The following is a 19,686-nucleotide window of genomic DNA, read 5'->3' as shown; positions in this document are numbered from 1 at the left end:
CCCCTTCATGCTTTGGATGCAGACATCACCAGAGTTAACTGACTGAATTACCCACAACTCAGTGCAAATCGGATGTGATGCAGTTTTCCCAAATTCCAAATGAAAATACAAAAACAACTTAGCCTATTAGGATTTTTTTTTTTTACTGTAGAAAATTCTAATTTACAAACTCTAAGGCAATATGATTACAAAATGTCTAAAATGTGGAAGGAACAGATGCTACATAAGAGACATCAAACCTTTCCACAGAGACAGTACAATATGATATGTAAAAAATACATTCAGATAGATTAAGCAGTGTTGATACCTGCTGATCCGATTAATTTTTGTAGACATTTCATTGAAACTGGGTGGATTCCTTATATATTTAACCTTATGAATAAAGAATTTGGCTAAAATGAGCAAAACATTGAAAATGAGGTCCAATATTGTGTCTTCTAAAGAGACAATAATATTATTATGATTTAAATGGTTTTGCTACGTAACCATTCCATGAATTGTTTCCAGAACAACTGGGCTTGAGAGCATGACACAAAGAGAAGTTGTGTTGTTTCAGTATCACCTTCACAGAAAGCACATTCATTGCTGTCAAACCAAATCTTTCTAAAATAGGTCACTGGAAGAGCAGAAATCATGCATTACTTTGCAGTGAATTTCTTTTGTTTTTGGTGGAAGCGAGTGTCTGAAGAACTTCATTCTCAGTTTGAATACTGTTGGTTGGTCAGAAATATTCACAATATGGTTTTATTTTTTACAAGATTCCATTTATCAAAAGGTCTGGGGAGATGAGATGGGGACTGAGAATACAAACATTTAAATTAGCTAGGAAAGAGATTTAACTTCTTTCAGATTGCAATTAAATTCATATTTACAACAGAAATCACTGTAAGGGAACACATCCCCAATTGCATCTAACAATTTCATTACACACCAAATGTTCCTTCTACCCAGTTCCCATAAAACAGATTTTCTTTTGCAAAGTATATATCTCTTGATCCATTATGGTGTATCATGAGGTGTAAAATTATGATACAATGGTACAATCATTTCTAAAAACCTGTTGGTGGTATTTAGAAAGCTTAAGAGGCAATTTGGTGACATTGTCACAATGTTAAAAAAATCTAATAATACATAAATAATATTTTAACTGAACAAAGCCACCCTGTCCAATACAGTTTAGGGGGGCTGTGTATGGTTAAGGCTACTGACTTCTACAGTGGCTTTACAGAAAACAGCAAGACAGTGATGGATAGCTGACCACATACAGCTAACGAACAAACAAGCTGACATTATGTAAACACTAAATTGATTATCTGTAGTATAGATTGAAGGCTGTTAGATTTGCAGAGTTTGCCTTCATGCTGCAGTATTTAGCAGCTGAGGCTAGCATAGTTATTACTAATAACTCACCTGCTATTGGCTTGTACACAGAGCTCTTGAATTCACTCATATCACCCACCTACCAACACCTCTAAAGCTCACTGATTAACATCCATCCATCGTCAACCGCTTATCCTGCGTACAGGGTCGCGGGGGGCTGAAGCCAATCCCAGCTGACATCGTGGGAAAAGCGGGGTACACCCTGGACAGGTCGCCAGTCCATTGCAGGTGTTTAATCTGTACACAGAAATTTTAAATCAACAATTTATGTTTTTAGTTGGAGGTCATCACAGCCAAATGTGGCTACTTGCCCTGTAGCTGGAGATGCAGCATACCAGTGCTTTGTGGACAGATGTTTTTCGTCAAGAAATGGTATTGTAATTCGAAAGTACATACTATAGATAAGTACATTCCACTTACTTTTGTGAATTTCCACCTTTTTAATTTTTAGCTTCCCTTTAAGGAAAAGCACTGTGAAATATTTAATAATTAGTGTGCACAGATTACTAATTTGTGCCTTTGAATTAATCATTTGTGCACAAATGAACAGAACATTAGGGCACAGGCATTAAACATGTTGTATTTAATCCAAGCGGCTCATTTCGATGATATAGTCCATTTTTCTTCAGATTTTGCTGCTACAGACATTGTGTAATCCTTTAAACACATCCCTAAAACACATCTTAAAATATTAATCTATGATCATGAAATAAGTCATTTGTGCATGTTGTTTTATTTATTTCCTCCACAGGATGTTACAGGTACAGGTGCTATCAGACTCACACTAAGCTAAAATGTATTTACACACAGCTAAGTATGTACGTGTAGAGGATAAGACTGGTCAGCAAACTTGTGTGTCTTTTTAGGGTTTTACAAACAGGTCCAAAGCAACCATGTACCAAACAAGAGTTTAATATCAGTATTTTAATGTACATTTATTACACATTTTAAATAAATATTCCATCCTTAAAATTATTTTACACATCCTCAAATAAAAATATATTTTATATATGTATAAAAACAGACATTCAGGGGGCAACAAGAACACAAGAGGGTGAGGGGGAATGGGTGTGTCGAGGGGTTCCTTACACTTCAATGCATTTTGTACACATCAACATTACAGTCAGAACAGGAAACCTGTGATTATCAAATGTAGCTGCCACATTGTTCCATCAGATGCTGTTAAAGCTCTGTTAGCTTGAGCTGTGTGAGAAAGATACAGAATGATCCCAGTCAGGATGCAGCATCTAGCAAAAAGCTTAAACACTGCAGCGTTACCGCCACGTGTTTATGCAACGTTTACTGAACCCTGGCACTCTCCAACGCAGTGTGTGACAGTTTGTGTCTGTGAACGCAGCGTTCCCTGGCAGTGCGGTCACTCAGGGCCCTTCAAGTCTCCTTGAGCAGCAGGCGAGAGTCCAAAAAATGACTCCAGTGGTCAAAATGAAATAAAATAAAACAACACAACGCACTCTACTAAGATGTCCCCGATAAGTCAGACAATGAGTTATGTGCATCTAAAGACAAACTTCTCTTTTTGTTTTGTTTTTTACACAGGTCAGTACTAAGTCTGGTGTACAAAAATAGATTTCTCATTTTTTTGTCTATGTACAGCTTTTTTTTTACTTCGAGAAAAATAGAAAAGAAACCACATATTAAGATATAGTAATGCTCAGTATAAAAACTTCTAGAGGTTGTTTTTGAAGAGCAGAGGAGTGTGTCGGCTGCTGGTAATTCAGTCAGTCTCTCAGTTTCTCCTCTTTCTCTTTCTGTCTTTTCTATCTCCCTCCCCCTCCTCAGTGCTCTGACGAGTATCGTGTACGTTTAGTCCTTTGACTGAAGGGGTAGTGGATGAAGTCGAAAGGGCCGTGGTGGCTTGGGTGGGAGGGCTGCTGCCCCTTCGGCAGCCTCTTCATGAAATGGACCTCGCGCTGGTGCTGGCGCGTCCGTGAGCCTTTCCGTGGCCTCCCGCGGCGGGTGAAGGCCATGTACCAGCCCTCATAGCGGGCGTTTCTCAGCGCAGTGTAGTTATTCTCCAGAACGATCTCGGTGAAGATACAGTCGCGGCCTTGTCCGTTTGTCTGTGGAAACACACACAGAAAAACAGTTAGTGGGGATGTTCAGGGAAGACTCCTCGATAAAGATTTACAGATGGGAAATATCAGATGTATAAAGGCTTCCCTGTGCAGCTTGTCCCCTGCACACACACACACACACACACACACACACACAGCCCTCCCCTCATACATGCAGCATATGCTACAGTCATTACAGATCAGAGAGAGGGGGATGACAGTAAGCGATGACTCTTCTCCCCCTTCAGAAAACATCCAGCAGCCCTTGTGGGTCAGTAGCTGCAGGACGGATCCTCCAGCCATAAAGCCTTAATCAGCCTCCAAGTGTCACTTTCACTCCTGGTTGAATCTCCTGTTGCATTTGTAGCTAAATTTACCTGAACAGGTCTGCTTGAGTTGAATAACAATCTATAGAATACATCTCTTAAATACATCTCAGCAGTCCTCTGCTGTCCTGTTAGTTCAGGTTGTTGACTTTGGACACCTCAGGGATGAGACCCGTGAATAAAAAGATGGGTGAAGTACGGCCTCTGGTTGGTGATATCACAAAACAGTATACAATTTCTATCAGTAAGAAAATGTCAGGTCAGCTTAAACAGCATTAGCTGGACTTGGACACACCGGGCTTGCTTACAGTAACAAGCTCCCACCTTTTTGGACAAAATAGTAATAGTTAAAAATAGTCCTGATACACCCATGTGCACACAAAAGACACACTCGCTGTTCATTCTTTCTCTCTTCGACACACACAATCACACTGGGGCCGGCGCAGGCTGTAACTGGGCTGTAACTGGGCTGGTAGCTCGGGGCAGATGGCGTACGAGGCAGGGTGCTGGGTGGGCGGAGGGGAGTGTGTGTGTGTGTATGTGTGCGGGGGGGTTGCAGAGAGGCTGGCAGCTCTGTTTATTAGCTGTCACAGTGAGAGAGGGGCACTGAGACAGCCTCAGCCTGAAACACACACCTACACACTCAGCAACGGATACACATCTGAGACACTGAACCCTAACCTGGAGCCTAATGTTGCTGAACTCCAGCTTAAAGGCTTCAAAACAACAAATCATGTCAGGCCAGCTTTCATGTACACGCTGATTATAGACGGAAGGAAAACACAAGAATTATGTAGCTGGTCATCTTCTTCAAGTCATGACAGCACCGAAAACACACACGCAAACCAACAATGTGTTGGTCAGTCTCAACACTTCCTGACTTCCCCACTGCTGTCTGTGGCTTTCAGCACCAAGCCTGTTGGTTCCTACTGCAGATGTTCACCTTTAAAAAACAGCTATATATTTTGTTTCATTTTTTTAACAAAGGTTCAGTAATTTCCTAAAACAGCTGCTCACTGTAGTATTTAATAAACGTTAACGAAACAGGAGGGAATACTGTTTGTTGGGGACTACTTTCAGCTGTGGATAATCCCAGCTAGTTTAAAAGCACGCTCATTTTCACTCCTCTGGCTGTGCTGCTACAACCACTGACATTTTGACATCAGCTACAATAAGCTGGCCAACCATCCCCCTGCTTCGGCTGGTTTAGATCAACTTTTCCGCTCACCTTGCCGATGAGCTTCCCCCTCTTGTTCATGCAGATGTAGAAGCCCGTCTCAGCTCCCTTGATGCGCACTCGGCTCCCAAATGTGTCCGTTTCCACAATGAGTTTAGCTAAAGAAATCAAAAAGAAAGAGTTTTGTTAGCCGGGTTGGTCAGAGTCTCATGTGATTAAACAAAATGTGTATTTTTTTGGAATCTGTCTGAAATATTCTTTCAACATTAAAACCTGAATGAATCAACGGTGTCTGTGCACACGCATGTGGGCATAGACATAAAAGCATTGACAACACAAGCAGATATTCCTGAGTTTTTCCAAGCACGAATACTCTCTCCCCTCACACACACACACACACACACACACACACACACACACACACTTTCATACACCAAAAGCTGTGGGACCATTCCTGGGATTTATGCAAGCTGAAATTCTTGCAAAATGATAAAACCACGTGTCTCTTAATTCTTTGAAAGCTAAAGAGGCGATCCTGGCAGGCCCATCAGATCTGCACTGACCTCACACATAAAGCTCCACATTGGGCTCTCTAGCCTGAGAACTACCAAAAAGAAAATGGACAGTTCACAGAGCATGACTTCATCATTGCATTGCTTATCAACAAGACAAAAAAACAAGGCAATGTCAGTGTCCTTATTAATTAACCTTTGCAGAATGAAAGGTAGTATATATCTTTGGGTCATTTCCAGTCCCTGCACTAATTTGAGACTCTCATAGATTGTGATCCAGAACATTAAAAACCAGAAGATGACCTTTTATGAATTCCATTTTAATCCACGTTGTCTGATAAAACTGGTTTCATGGCGTAGGCCACGGGGTTATGGAGGCCTCTGAGGATGGTCATGGCCTTTTCCACCAACACCTGAGCCCCAGTACAGACAGCAGCTGCAAACACACCGTTATTGTATGGAGTCCCTGTTCTGTATGGAATTCAGTTTACTCTAAAAACAGCAAGCACTTTAGGCCAGAGTGGCAGCAAAGCTCAAAGAGGCCTGTTTGGTTCTGAGGCTGGACGGAGTGGGGTTGAAGGTGGGGGTGGAGAGGGGAGAAGGAGCTATGCAGGAAATGTTCAGGAGGTTGAAGTAAGATGACTTCTAATGGCTCTTCCAGACGTGCAGGATCTCTGGAGGATCACCTCCAGCACCATCTACAGTCCACCAGACAGTTTCTCTGAGTTCTGAACCTCTTCCCCTCCAGCCGTACGGACAGAGATCATAAATGGTGCAAAGAATGATCACCTCCAACAGCCAGCTGGTTGGTTAAGGGTCAAAGGTTTCAAGAAAATGTTGATAATAATCACTTTTGTCTGGAAATGTCAGCATCTTGAAACAAGACAGAACTAGATAAACTAACTAAATAAAATGAAAGCATTGAAATGAAATATTTGTCTTTAAAGGTGAGATATTTTTGTTCATTTTTATATTTCAATTTTTTTGTGCTTTAAATGCTTCAGGCCCTGAGAAATGGCAGCCCCTGCTTCACTAGTGTGATGACATTTGGATATTGGCCTTGAGCCACGTTTGAGAATAATTTCAATCACAGGCAAAAAAGAAATTTAAGCCTGGAAAATAAATCGCAAAAATAAATACAATAATAAGAATACATTTTTAGAAATAAAAATTAAATAGTATACATTTGATGGCCAACTGGAATAGAATGTGACAAGGAGAAATTTTTCTATTTGCTAATTGCAAGGCCAAATATGATCAAACCGCTTTTTGTATTTACTGAACGGACACTGAAGTGAAATATGTCTTCAGGTGAGTGACGTATGAGAATAACATGAAATATTTCCAGATTACTCTATACACTGATGCAAAATTTTAAGAAAAAACGTACAATCTAAAAACCAACCCTCAGACTGATCCACCTTCCCCTAACATGTTAAGGGTCTGATGATGATTTTTGATCGTGGGTAGCACAGAAGGAGTTCGTGTCTTTAGTGATTTGCTGAGCTTCTCTTACCGTGCACGTCTCCGTCCTCGGCCATGGCGTTGATCTTCTTGTTGGGCAGGACCTGCACATGTTTTCCGCTGGTCCGGCTGTACAATTGGTAGACCCGGATCAATCTGCGGCTCACGCGGTCCGTCACTTTGCTCTGCTCGCTTACATGCTGCGTGAAATTAGGCGGGGACTGATTGGTTACCTGTCAGAAATTAGACGTCATCACAATAATCAGTATGTGTACATTTGTCTTTTAATTGATTGATTTATTTTTTTTACTGACATTAAACTGCGCAAAGGGAGAAAAAACATCAACCCGAATGTCTTTCTTCAGTTTACTGTAGGAATGATTTAAACACTTAGGCACAGAGGGAAAATATATCCTAACGCAACAACAGCTTGTTGTTGTTTTTTCCCGAGTGACAAGTGTAACAACTTCCAGTAGAGATGCTGCCAAATGAAATTAACAGCTTCCAAAAAAGACGCACGGTGTGATTACAGGTTGTGCGTACAGGAGAATGTGCTCCACAGCGCACAGCAAAAACACTTTATGAACGCAATAAATGCTCGACTTCTCCCTCTCCATTATGTGGATAAACAGAACGTCTACCTTAACTTTATACTAAGTCTGAAGTTTTATTTTCATTTCATTTCAATCTTTCTATCCGCCGCGCTCCGCTGTGATGGAATGACTGCTGCTGACGGAAACATTGGCCCTGGTTACTTTGAACCCCACGACATTTTTCACAAGACTCGCAAGCATTTCCCTCTGCCCCGATGCCCCGTCTGTGTCCGCGCGCCCTGTGCCAGGGCCGGTATGTTCATCTGCAACCTGCCAGCAAGCCGCGCGCCCCGCTGCCCGGCGCACCGTGGGAGCCATCCGATATTGTTGTATCACATAATGTTATGATGATCCCTCACCTTTCCTCCGCGCATCACAAGACTGAACCGCCATATGCTTTACAGATTTTTGAAGCTAATCCTTAGTTTTACGCGCCCAAAACGAAGAAAACGAACATCCTAAAACATTTATATGAAAAGAAATGAAAGCAGTGACATACCTGAGCATAGTAGCAGAATGCAAATAAGTGTAGAAACCTGCAAAAGAAGAAGAAGAACAACATGCATTAGGTTACTTCGGAGCTGCGTGGAGCAGCATTGCAACAGTGCGTAAAGAGTGGAAGTGAGGGAGAAAAGGCACTCACAGATAGCTGAGTTTGGATGGGATGGGTCGCATGTTGGATGGAGGTGAAACGTTCAGCTTATGTTGTTAGAAATCAAAGTCCAAAGATTTCCCCGAAATCCACAAAAATATCAGAGGTGCTGACAGAGAGGCTCATGCACGCACAGTGGACACATTCTTCATCAAATCAGTGTCCATCACAGGCGACCCTGCCCCGCTGACAAAGCGGAATAGAAGTGATGAGTGATAATTTGTCAGTAAAATGAAGTGTCTGTCATAAGGCCACACAAGGTCTAAGTGCACTTGCAGAAGCGGAGTTGTGCGTTGGAGTTTTGGGGAAAGCGCAGAAGAGTTTTGTTCTCCTATCTTTCACAAATAAGTTCGTCCGCGCTGTCAGACTGCTCCTCCTGGTTTGTAATCCCTGTGGTACTCTGCGGCCTTCAGGTGAGTGTGATCCAGCTGTAGAGGAGGCTCGGACGGGCTCGGGCTCCTCAGTGTTCTCGCAGTGGCTCGATGCTGCTGCTCCGCTCGGTTGTGGCAGGACTGCATGTAGGACGCTCCTTCTCTCCTCTCTCTGCTCCCATCCCACACCGCTCCCGTGTCAAGCGTCTCGCTCTGCGCTCACACACCCCCCCTGTTAAAATGGCAGGCTGATTCGCTAAGAACAAGCCCCCTTTTTCTGCCGAACAAAAGCGGACAGCCCCAGCCCTGCTCTCCCCTCCCTCCCCCCTTGATTTAAAACATCCCTTTACCTGAGGAGCGGTCTACATTCGGTAGGGGGGGCCGAGGAGGAGCCTGCGCTGCCCCGCGCGCACTGCCACGACAAGTTTCTCAAAACACAATATGACCGCTTCTCATCGTGATGATACACAGTTCTGAGTGCTGATCAGCTGTTGGTGATGAATGATGACCCAGCAGACCCTCCTGCTCATCCCTCCTCTCATGTTCATTAATACGCCGTGCTTTGGGGAGGCAGTCAGTGAAGCTGGACCGGCTCAGCTTTGTGTATTGACAGAGTAAAGTGTGAGACATTAAAAGGATTACAGGCGATTAGCGTTTTTACCCCCCCCCCCCCCCCCCCCTGATTGAGAGGAAGCAGACAGCAGTCCCATACAGCAGGGCAAGTATAAACATTCACGTCTCACAGCCTGGTCAATGACATTAAATCGGCCCATTTTGTTTTTGACATAAGACATGTGCCACATTAATTATCTGCAAACCGCACCCTTATCACAGAAGAGCCCCTGAAGACGACCATTACTAATGAGACTTTATTGATTGTTCTGGCCATTACTTAGACTGCTCAGTATCGACCACAACGACACAGAAACTCAGCAGTCTGATTAATAAACATCATTTAAGGTGTCATTAAATTAGCTGGAAAGGCTCGAAATGGCCCATTGACTATCAGTGGGCTCCGTTTATAGTGTAAATGTGGCCATTCTGCAGAATCAAGACCAGTACTCAAGGACCTGGAGGCAAGAGTTCAGGGTAACTTGAAAGGCTGCAGAATGAAAAGGCTATGAATGAATAATGTTCAATATTGGCTACGTATGTCTTAATAAGACATATTAGAGCCTCACCATACTCCAGCTGCTTAACTGATGTCTCAAACTGCCAACAAGCCTCGTTCCCATCAGAGAAGATGGTTTCACAGTCAGATTGTCATACAGGACTGTGCCACCAGTGGGCGCACCAGAGGAGATGATTAGGTGCAACCTGAGTCAGGTGCCCCCAGAGTCCTTGATAGCGTAATCTGAAAATATTGAAACATAAAATAAAGACATTGTGGAGCGCTGCTCTGTGTGTTTCAAGTACTGGAGTCACTTCACCTGCTATCTACAAGCTCAGCAGTTAGCTGGACACTCTGGAGGCAGTGATGGAGAAGAGGATGCTGTCCAAGTTGGTTAGTGTCAGCAGCACCCCCCTTCCCATCACACCCCACAAAATGCTGGTTGAGAAGAGGAGCGTCTTCAGCCAAAGACTTATACCTCCAAGATTTTCCTCTGAGCAGCTCAGGAGATCATTCCTGCTGTAACTCATCTACGCTGCGTCTCAGCGTGGATCTCAGTGGTATAGGAGGCTGCTGGGGTCATGACTGGACTTACTATTACATTCTCTGTAACTCATGGCAAAGTGCAATACATACAATTTTTAACTTATAACTTATCTTTTCATCCATTTTACACACCTTACAGCAATTCACACATGTATACATGCACGTGATTAAAAGGGCTTACGTTTCACTTTTATGTTAATACCCATGTTTGACATTTGTTGTTTTTGTTGCATTATTCTTTGTACAGTGTGGTTCAGTGGTTCACTGCTGTGACATGTGAATCCCACCCCCACGATAAATCTGTCTCTGTCTGCTCCACTGACAGGCTTCATATTGTCCACTGGTTTGTTTTTCTGTTTCCCCCTCTCCCATTAGCCTCTTGTGCTGTGTGGGTGTTGTTGTGACTGTGTGTTTTTGAGAGAGAGAGTGTGAGGATACAGGCTAAACATGTAAACCCCCATGGGATACATGAAGTGGGCCAGTGTGTGTAAGACGATGTGCAAAAGAGTGTTGGTGTTTAACTAAAAACTGCAATGAAAACTATTGGAGTGTGTGTGTGTGTGTGTGTGTGTGTGTTATGAGCGGCAGGTAGCTGCCACTATGTACCCTGGCTCAGGGCCTTACTGCCCTCCCCTTAACCCCAGGAGCCCTGCATCCATCAGCAGCCCTGCAGGGGGCAAACACCCTTCCCCCTCTGCCCCTACTCTCCCTCACTCTTCTCTGTTCCCCCACTCATGACCAGAGCTCCACCATTGTGGCGTTAAATATAGAAATTAAACAAAATTTTGACAACATTAATGCTAATAATACCTTTAAGCTACCAGTGTTTGCCTCACTTATGCTTTATGCTACCTAACATTTTTCAGTTTTAGATTGTTTGCAGCCATTGGTTTCCATCCATTTTAACATGAAAACAGTAAAAACAGATATGATCTTTAAATGTATGGATGGCCTATCTCAAGCCGGTTTCAAGTTTTTCAAGTCATTTTTATAGCAAAGCTACATTATGGTTGTGTGTTCATGCGATGCAAAGTGGAGACTGATTTGAATGGTCAGCGCTTCACTACATAATTCAATTCAATTCAATTTTTGTTATGCAGAAGTTTTTGAAGTTCGAAGTTTAGGAGTTATGTAATTGCACTTTTAGGATAGAGCAGGTCTGGACCGTACTCTTTGTAATATTACACAACCTTTACAACAATGTAAGTAACTAGCAATAACAGCAGACAGTGAGTGTGACAGAAGTTTCATCTCTGCAAAATGACCCACGTCATAGTGAAATGAGATGAAAATGCCAGCTGCAAGTTGAAAAGCATATTCAATTCAATTTTACAGATTTTGTTGAATTTTTTTGAAGATCTAAACATTACAGCAACTTTTGAGATTTCTGCCTCATCACAGTACAATCAAGGTGAATGGATTTAATTTGTGGTGCTTACATTATTGAAAATAGCATTGGAAAATTCAACAGCAACATCTAATGCTTTCTCTCCTTCTTTCCTCTCTTTCTACTCTAGATCTATAGGACAAAATTATTTTCATTGAAAATATTTCTTTAGTAGAAAGTAGTTCCAATAAAATTTGTTTTGAAGTGCTTTCCATATCCTGCTTTCCCCTTCTAAAGTGCAATTTATACTTCTGTGTCAAATCGACGGCGTAGGCTACGGGGCTATGCAGAGGCTACGCTGTAGCCTGACGTGCACCTCCTTCAAAATGTAACTACACGTGTCGAATCGATGCGGACCGTAAGTTCTGTGATTGGTCGGCTGGGTAGCCTCGCAATGTTTCTGAGCCAACGGAAGTACCCCGCGCTTTGAAGTAACACTACAAGCCAAAACGGCGGCTGTAACACAGTGAATCAATATATTTGACCGTCGCAACCCGAGCGCAATGACTCGTTTCGCTCTCAGAATGTGATCTATTCGGTCGGTAACATTTGAAAAGGCTACACCAGCCGCACGTTTACAATTTTACCCCCATTTATGTTAGCGGAGCGCTAAACTGGAAGTTAGCCTGCTTGGCCGGCAGAAGTCAACACAGTGGACGCTGTAGCGCTCCTGGTGACTAGCGTTTGGGGGTGTAATTGCAGAATGACAGACAGACCTACGCACAAGTAAAAATGCATGCTACGCACGTAAATCCTACGCAGGAGTATAAATGGGCCTTTACTTCCCTTTCTTCCTTGGTTCCGCCTCTCTCACACTCCATCATTCAGCTCTGCCTTTCGTGGCTTGTGCCGCCTCCCATCCTCCCTCTGAGTTGTTCATTTGACCTTAACCTTTACCAACCAGTGTAAAGGGAATAAGAGCACACACACAAAGAACATGACAATGGCACAAAGCACATCAAAAGAACAGACTGGGAGATACTGTATGAATGATTTGTGTATGTGTTTGTGTCCCATTAATAATACACAGCTACTGTGATTTCACTTTACCTGGTGAATTGTGTTCTGTTGTTCTGTCAGAAAAACAACCACCCAAACAATAGACAGAGCCGAGCCAAAAGTCTCAAGTATGTATATGGTCCTCCGCTCATTTTCTCAGGCCCCAGTCATTAGGTGTGTGTGCCTTCAACTATTAATCCATCTGGATGGAGAGAGAGAGCCTGGCATCTATGAACTTACAGACATTTCCAGTCTCAAATCCAGGGCATCTTTGATTGCCCTGCTGGGTTTGACCAAATATACCCTCCTTCAAGGAACACATGCTAGTAATACCCATTCCATATGACCACTTAAACCCGGCGCAGAGGCTTCAGCAGCAACCCCTGGTTGCCTCTGTTCTAGCGCCTGGATCTGTTCAACACTGAGTCTAATAGTGAAGCCCTGTTTGCATGAAATGATTCTGCAGGGCATCTTCATTGTCCTGTTCAGCTGTCTGAGGCTGTTTCTGTGCTGACCTGTAGTGAGTAGTAGAGGGATTAGGGTTGCAGGATATCACTTGTTTAATCAATTTTGATTGGTTTGTATACAACTAGACGTGAGAAAGCTTTGTGTAATGACTTTATGCTACTGGCTACTGGATTCCTGGAGATCTGCTGATACTGAGGCCTTTGTTTACGCATTGTGAGCCTTTAATCAGCAGAGGATGGAATAGAAGACAAAGCAGCTACTGCCACGACAAAGAAAACATAGAAATATATAAAATACAGGACAGGAAACAAGACGTTTAAATATTCAGATTTTAAAAAATGAGTATGTGAGATGAAAGTTTGGAAAGCTGCAGAGTGCAACAGGCCCAGTTCTCATCAAAGTGGTGGGAATACTGCTCCCCAGACAGTGCCAGTGTTTGTACAAATCCTCATTTCTTGATCAGGATGACGAAAACTTATTGAAGATAATAAAAACAGACTTATTCCACTGATGCTCCAGATAATAAAATTGGCTTAAAAAAAATTTGAAATTGTAACTTAGTTCTTGGGGAGGGGAGGTTGAGAACCACCACAGTGACTCTCTGACACATACACTCATCTAATTACACACACAGACCTACACACTGATCTCAAATGGAAAAAGTGTCTTTTGACACACACATACACACACACACACACACAACCTTGTGTTACTATCTTTGTATGGACCCGTCAATGCATTCCAATGCCCCTTACCCAAACCTTAACCATCACACCTACATGCTTAACCTTAACCCTTAACCTAAAACCAAGTCTTCACTCAAACAGCCCTTTAAACTTGTGGGCTTGAGCATTTTGGTCCCCACAATGCTGTTGGACCCCACAAGAATAGTGGAATCCTGGTTTTAGTACCCCATGATTGTAGTAAAACAAGCCCCCCCCCCGCCACACACACACACACACACACAGAGTTTTAACAGAGCCAGAGCTGGACTGTGACTCTGACCTGATCGCACAGGGTCATGCTGACGCACAGGTCAGCTCTGCAGAGAGCCTCACATGTGTTTCATGACTTGAGTCGTTACTTCGAAAGCTCACAGTGAAGCAGATGACCTCAGTGTCTGTGGTCCATTTTTCTGTTTCACAATCATAAACAAGAACACACAAACACATGTGTGGTTTACCTGTTTACCAGCCTGTAAGTCAGCAGACTGACTCCCTTACCATATGGTTGCTAGTCCCAAACTCTGGCTGTTTGAAAAGAGCTACTCACTCTCTGTCAGTCTGCTACCGTATTATTACTACGGTTATATACTATATAAATATTACCTGTGCTCTCCCCACTGATGCTCACGGTCAGGTGAGCTGACAGAGCAGCTGAAAAATGAATAAAATGAATGTAATAATATTCCTTTAGCAACAATCTAAAGGGAGATTTACATGGTGGACAGCCTGTTCGTGTCCTGTTGAATGTTACATTAATTAATGTTAGCTTTTGTAATAATGCACCTTTTTAACATGTAAAAAACTGAGTTTTGTACTATTTAATATCCATTTAAAGGACTTATTTATAACACAAATGAAATGCATTTCTATGAAATTGTGCTGCACAATTAAAGTTAAACTAGAATGGGTTCTGTTCGTGTCAGTGATCAGGGCCTCGCACCGCACACACAACCTCTGCCTCTGGATCGGCTTCAGGCTTTGCCATGTTCTCTCCCTAAACTTCAGTCTGCTGGACGTCACTGGGCTGCTTTTCACATCTTACCTATCTCACACACACACACACACACACGCGCGCACACACACACACACACACACACACACACACACACACACACAGAGGTGAGGCAATAAAAATACCTGGCAACCTGCCGCTGCTGAGAATTAGTTGAGCTGAGTGAATGTCTGAGAGCACCGCAGCGACCAGACTGTGGGCACATACACACCCACATATGCACACACACACACACACACACACATACAACTTGCATGAACATACATGATCAAAGACACTCAAAAACACAACATACACGGTCACACAAACTCTAATGTACAAGAACACACATGCGTAACCTATTATATAATAAACTACCATACATCTACATGTACACATGCACAGAGAAACACAGTTTATACATAATAACACCCAAATAAGAAATAATCAACCACTGCATCTGCACACATATATTCAATATTCATTTAAAATACACACACATAATCAAGTATAGAAGTAAAAAACATAAACACTCACACATAGTACTAAGCACACCCACCCACACACATGTGCAGGCGTGGGCAAGGTGGTGAGGTAGACAAGTCTAAACCAGCGTGGGAAACTGTTCCCACAGTTGGCAAGTACAGCAGCGTGGGTTTAGGGCGGAAGGTGCTCGGTTCACACTGATGGACTCATGGTGTGGGGACTGTGCGTGTGTATGTGTGTGATGTGGGAGTGTCCAATTGATTTGAATCCCAAATGGTCCTAAATTTCCCCTCCGTGGCGCTACGCATGTGTGTGTGTAGTGTGTTGCAGAGAGAGAAAGAGGTATAGATGTGTTGTTTCTGACACACCTTTGTGAGTCGAATGGATTGATTGAGTCCTTGTATGAGCAGGACACTGATAATTGGATTTTGCCGGCTGTAGCTGAACACCTCACTGTCTGTCCTCTGCATTTGAGATCAGATTACAGCGTGCCCAAGACAGACTACACCTCATATGGCACCTGAAGTCACACAAACCAACATCTTTATTTGAATTCTAACCAGCACTCAAAGATCATAGGTGAGGTGTCCCCTACACAGAGGAAGAAGAATGGTGAATCAATGTTTACAGGTGAGTCCTCTGCCTGCGATGTGACATCTCAGAGTTGCTTAACTCTGACCAGAGAAAAGGGCTGTGGTGGGGCGTCTGATTCACAGTGTTGGGAAGCTGTTCACCCTGTGCATGTGGAGAAGAGCTTACTACAGTAGCCCTGAACAAACTGCCTCGCTGACACTATTGTCAGCTGGGATACTGAAAGGGACATGAATGTATACATGAAGATTTTGTGAAAACCAGACATCCTTGAAAAAGAGTATTTGCAAAAGCGGTGCTCAAACAACAACATAATAAAACAAAATAACTGGTGCCTGACTAACCTTCATAGCCCCAGTGCAAAAACAGTTAATAACAAGCAAAAAGACAAATGCTTCCCAGTACACAGAGTTTAACTGCCAAGGTGTAAAGGTACTTTATTGTCACATACACATACATGTAGTGGAATTCATTCTCTGCATTTAACCCATTCCTCAAGGAAGCAGTGGGCAGACGGTGTGCAGCGCCTGGGAACCAACTCCAGATCTATGGCACTGACAGGAAATCCACACAGACACGGGGAGAACATGCAAACTCCACACAGAATGACCAGGGTTTGAACCTGGGACCTCCTTTCAGCAGTGCTATCCACTGGTCAACCACGCCGCCCTAAGTTGTGGACCAGTACCCATCACACAGCATGGGTAGGAGAAGTTTAAATACACCTACAAAGCCTCACTTTCACCTCTGCGACAGGCCAGTGTCCCCAGGAATTACATCCATATCGGCCGTTTTTTCACATCATGATTTGCCTATGGACTTTATCAGTTATAATGTTCAGTACCATTGTTGCTATTTCTTTTCTTTCTACAATATCAGTGCATGGAAACTACAGTACTGTACAAGTTAAGAAGAAATGGTGGCTGTGATTGAAAAAGCAAAATCAAATGTTGGAACGTGATGGGACACCACAATTTGTGTTTCCTGCTTACCGCATTTTCCACGCAGACCTCCTCACCCTTACTTTGCTATATAAAGGACACACTACTTCCTGCATTGGACCTGAACCATGGCCCTGGTCGAAACTTCTGAGGTGCGGTTGTCCAGTATGGGTGTAATACCACGGGGATACTGGGCTGTGTATTTCACACAAAAAGAGATGTACTTGGCTGGGCTTTTCTGCAGAGCTGTGCATTATCCTGAAGAGTAGACAGGTGCATGCCGATTCCTACACTGCTTGCTGGTGTTTTGGCCTGTGTCATTTAGTACCTCCATCCCGGTATAATGTAGCTGAATGGAGTTTAGTTTGTGGTTCTCACATTCACACTTTCTTTTCAGAATCAGCGTCACTTGCTAAACCTGTTCATAAAAGTGTCCTGCAAATACATTATCAAAGTAAGTGTAAAATCAAGTACACATGTTTCAGTGAATGATGACCGAATGCTGTTTCTTGGCTTAAAAATGTACAAATTCCAATACACCAGTACAAAAACAAGCAATCAGCAGCCTGTTTAGCACTTGATACTGACTTCTGATTATTAGCTACTTCCTGAAATACTATTTAAGTGTGACCTAATTGGGCAGCATGCCATGACAATGACATTAGTGAGCCCGCAGGACAACATCAGGTGACTGCAGTCTTCACATTCCTGAAAGGACGAACGCCAAATGGGCCTGATGCTGAGTGGAGCAGCATGTGTGACATCTCTGACACATACACACATACACACACACACACACACACACACACACACACTCCCAAGATTGTTAAAGAGAAAAAAAATCTCAAATTTCTGCATTCTTCTTTTTATTGCAGACTTTTAGCGCTTTGGGTCTCTAAAAATCTTAAAATGAAACATGCTGAGAATGAAAATCACTCACTCTTGTCCATACCTTTTTAATGGCTTGTTAAGGGAACACAAGCCATAAATGTTTGGAAATACACACCCAAATGGTTCATGATCAAACGATAATATATGTAAAATACTTTTAATTTAGGCAAAGAAACAGTGACTATTGGCTGCTTCATTCCAGCTGTTTTGGAGCACATACCCTTGTGAAAAAAAGTGCAGCCTTTTGCTGCTTACTCTGATCTGTAAACAGCTGATCTGTGTGACCTGTGATGAAAAACTTTCTGTACCCGTGTTGATATAGAAAGGTGCTGAGACAGAAAGTGAGAGCTGAATCAAGAGGCAGGTTAGGGTTAAGTGGAATGAGTGAGAGACTGAGAGGGAGGGAGAGATCAGGCAGGGAGCAGGAGGGGAAATAAATTGAAAAAGCAGTCTAGCAGGAATTTCTTCGAAGAGGAAAAGAAAAAAAAACTGGCTGGTGGAAAAGGGAGCTGCGGCATCGTGTTCAGAGCTGCTGTGTTTCTTTCAGTCCCACTCTTCAAAGGGATGCTGGCCTGATGACTTTACCATACGCTGCTCTGGGGGTTAGACCTGGAGCACGGGACTGCACCGTACCTGCAGGACTGGAGCGGCGGGGAGTGGTGCTCTTGAAGGGGCTTAGACGGCAGCTTCAGCATGGCACTGCAGGTGAACCTGCGTATATACAGTACCCTGATGGGCTGCCTGCTGATGGCAGAGAGACTGAAAGACTGCCACTCCGCTGGATGGAGTGTGTTTTTAGAAAGGGTCGAGGGAAAGAGGGGACAAGGTGTAACACAATGGTTTTTGAATATCTGCAGCCACAGAGCTTAGTGAGTCACAGCTCAGACTGTCTTAAGGTCGGGTGTGTGATTCTAATCCAATACACTGTTTTCCAAATTCAGCATATATCTCCTCACGTTCCGCTAGCTGTCCGTTCTGTGTGTGCTCTGAAAAAAAAATCTGGTGTTGCAAAGCACTGGCTCTGAAAATGAGAAACGATCAAAGATTCCAGCCGTTCCAGCCATCATTTGTGTGTCAGGTGACGTTCAATGACTTGAGAGTTTCGCTGTCTGGAGCTGGTGTGCTGCTCTGGGACCGTCTCGTCCTCTCTGCATGTTAGCTTCACGGCAGGAAATGTAGCCACAGCTTAGCTTATGTTAGTTACATTACCTGTTGTGCTGTTGATCGTTCTATATCATTGTGTTTGTCATGTTGGATTTCTCCAGAAAGCATACCCCACCATAAAATGATCCCTGGAGGATTGGAGGCAACAGAGCTTAAATTCCCCACAGCAAAGTTTACACACTGTTTTAACCTATCCAGATGAGGTCCACTGCTGTGATTTCTAATTTTTTTTAATAAAACATGTTTATATGTTACAGGCTAAAACATATTTTTACTGTAGCACAAGCAGAAAATAGTCGTAAAGCCAGTGAACTGAATCAGTGCTGTATTTAGTATCTATGTAGTGTTTGCTAACATTAGCTAACATTAGCTCTGCTTGCTGTTGCTGTGAATTATTTAATGATTGCTAAGTGTTTTACGGCACATTTTACTACAACTTAAATGATATAAAAATTATGACAATAAAATAAAAGACAATAATGATGATAAAAAATTGCCCTAGGTCAATATATTGCACAAGCTTGACCTTTAACCCCTGTATGGTGGTGTGACCCACAGGAAAGTGAGGTGTAACTGTGGTCCTAAATACATCCTTCCTTTACACTACAGGCATATTTTAGATCATTTTCATCACCAGTCCGTATTTAGGCAGCATTAGAGCCACAGTGGAATGCTCTGTGGTGGGACTGGCATGCCTGATGTGTTGTGTGAGGTTTGCGGGGCAGTATGGCTACAGTTTAGTGGGGGAAGACAGGGCTGTCAATAGGATGCGTTATCTCTAGTCCGCCCTATTGGAGGGCCTATCACCCTTGGGTGGCGACAAAGAAGGTCGCTTA

At 43.1% G+C, this 19,686-nt stretch overlaps 1 protein-coding gene across 1 annotated transcript; it reads right to left on the bottom strand.

Moving 5' to 3' along the window:
- Positions 1–2,276: 2,276 nt before the first annotated feature.
- fgf8a (fibroblast growth factor 8a) lies at positions 2,277–8,760 on the bottom strand. Its single transcript, XM_038736849.1, has 5 exons — positions 8,171–8,760; positions 8,027–8,063; positions 6,987–7,167; positions 5,010–5,116; positions 2,277–3,461 (listed from the first exon to the last, which is right to left on the bottom strand). The coding sequence occupies exons 1-5, from the start codon at positions 8,200–8,202 to the stop codon at positions 3,177–3,179; spliced, it is 642 nt and encodes a 213-aa protein (XP_038592777.1). The 5' UTR covers positions 8,203–8,760; the 3' UTR covers positions 2,277–3,176.
- Positions 8,761–19,686: the final 10,926 nt, after the last annotated feature.

The sequence above is a fragment of the Micropterus salmoides genome, unplaced genomic scaffold (genome assembly GCF_014851395.1).
Source record: "Micropterus salmoides isolate LMB-PRFRI ecotype aquatic unplaced genomic scaffold, ASM1485139v1 Ms_hic_scaffold_22, whole genome shotgun sequence".
Lineage (NCBI taxonomy): Eukaryota > Metazoa > Chordata > Actinopteri > Centrarchiformes > Centrarchidae > Micropterus > Micropterus salmoides.
Note: the sequence above shows the minus strand (reverse complement) of the source record. Positions and strands in the feature narration are given on the sequence as shown.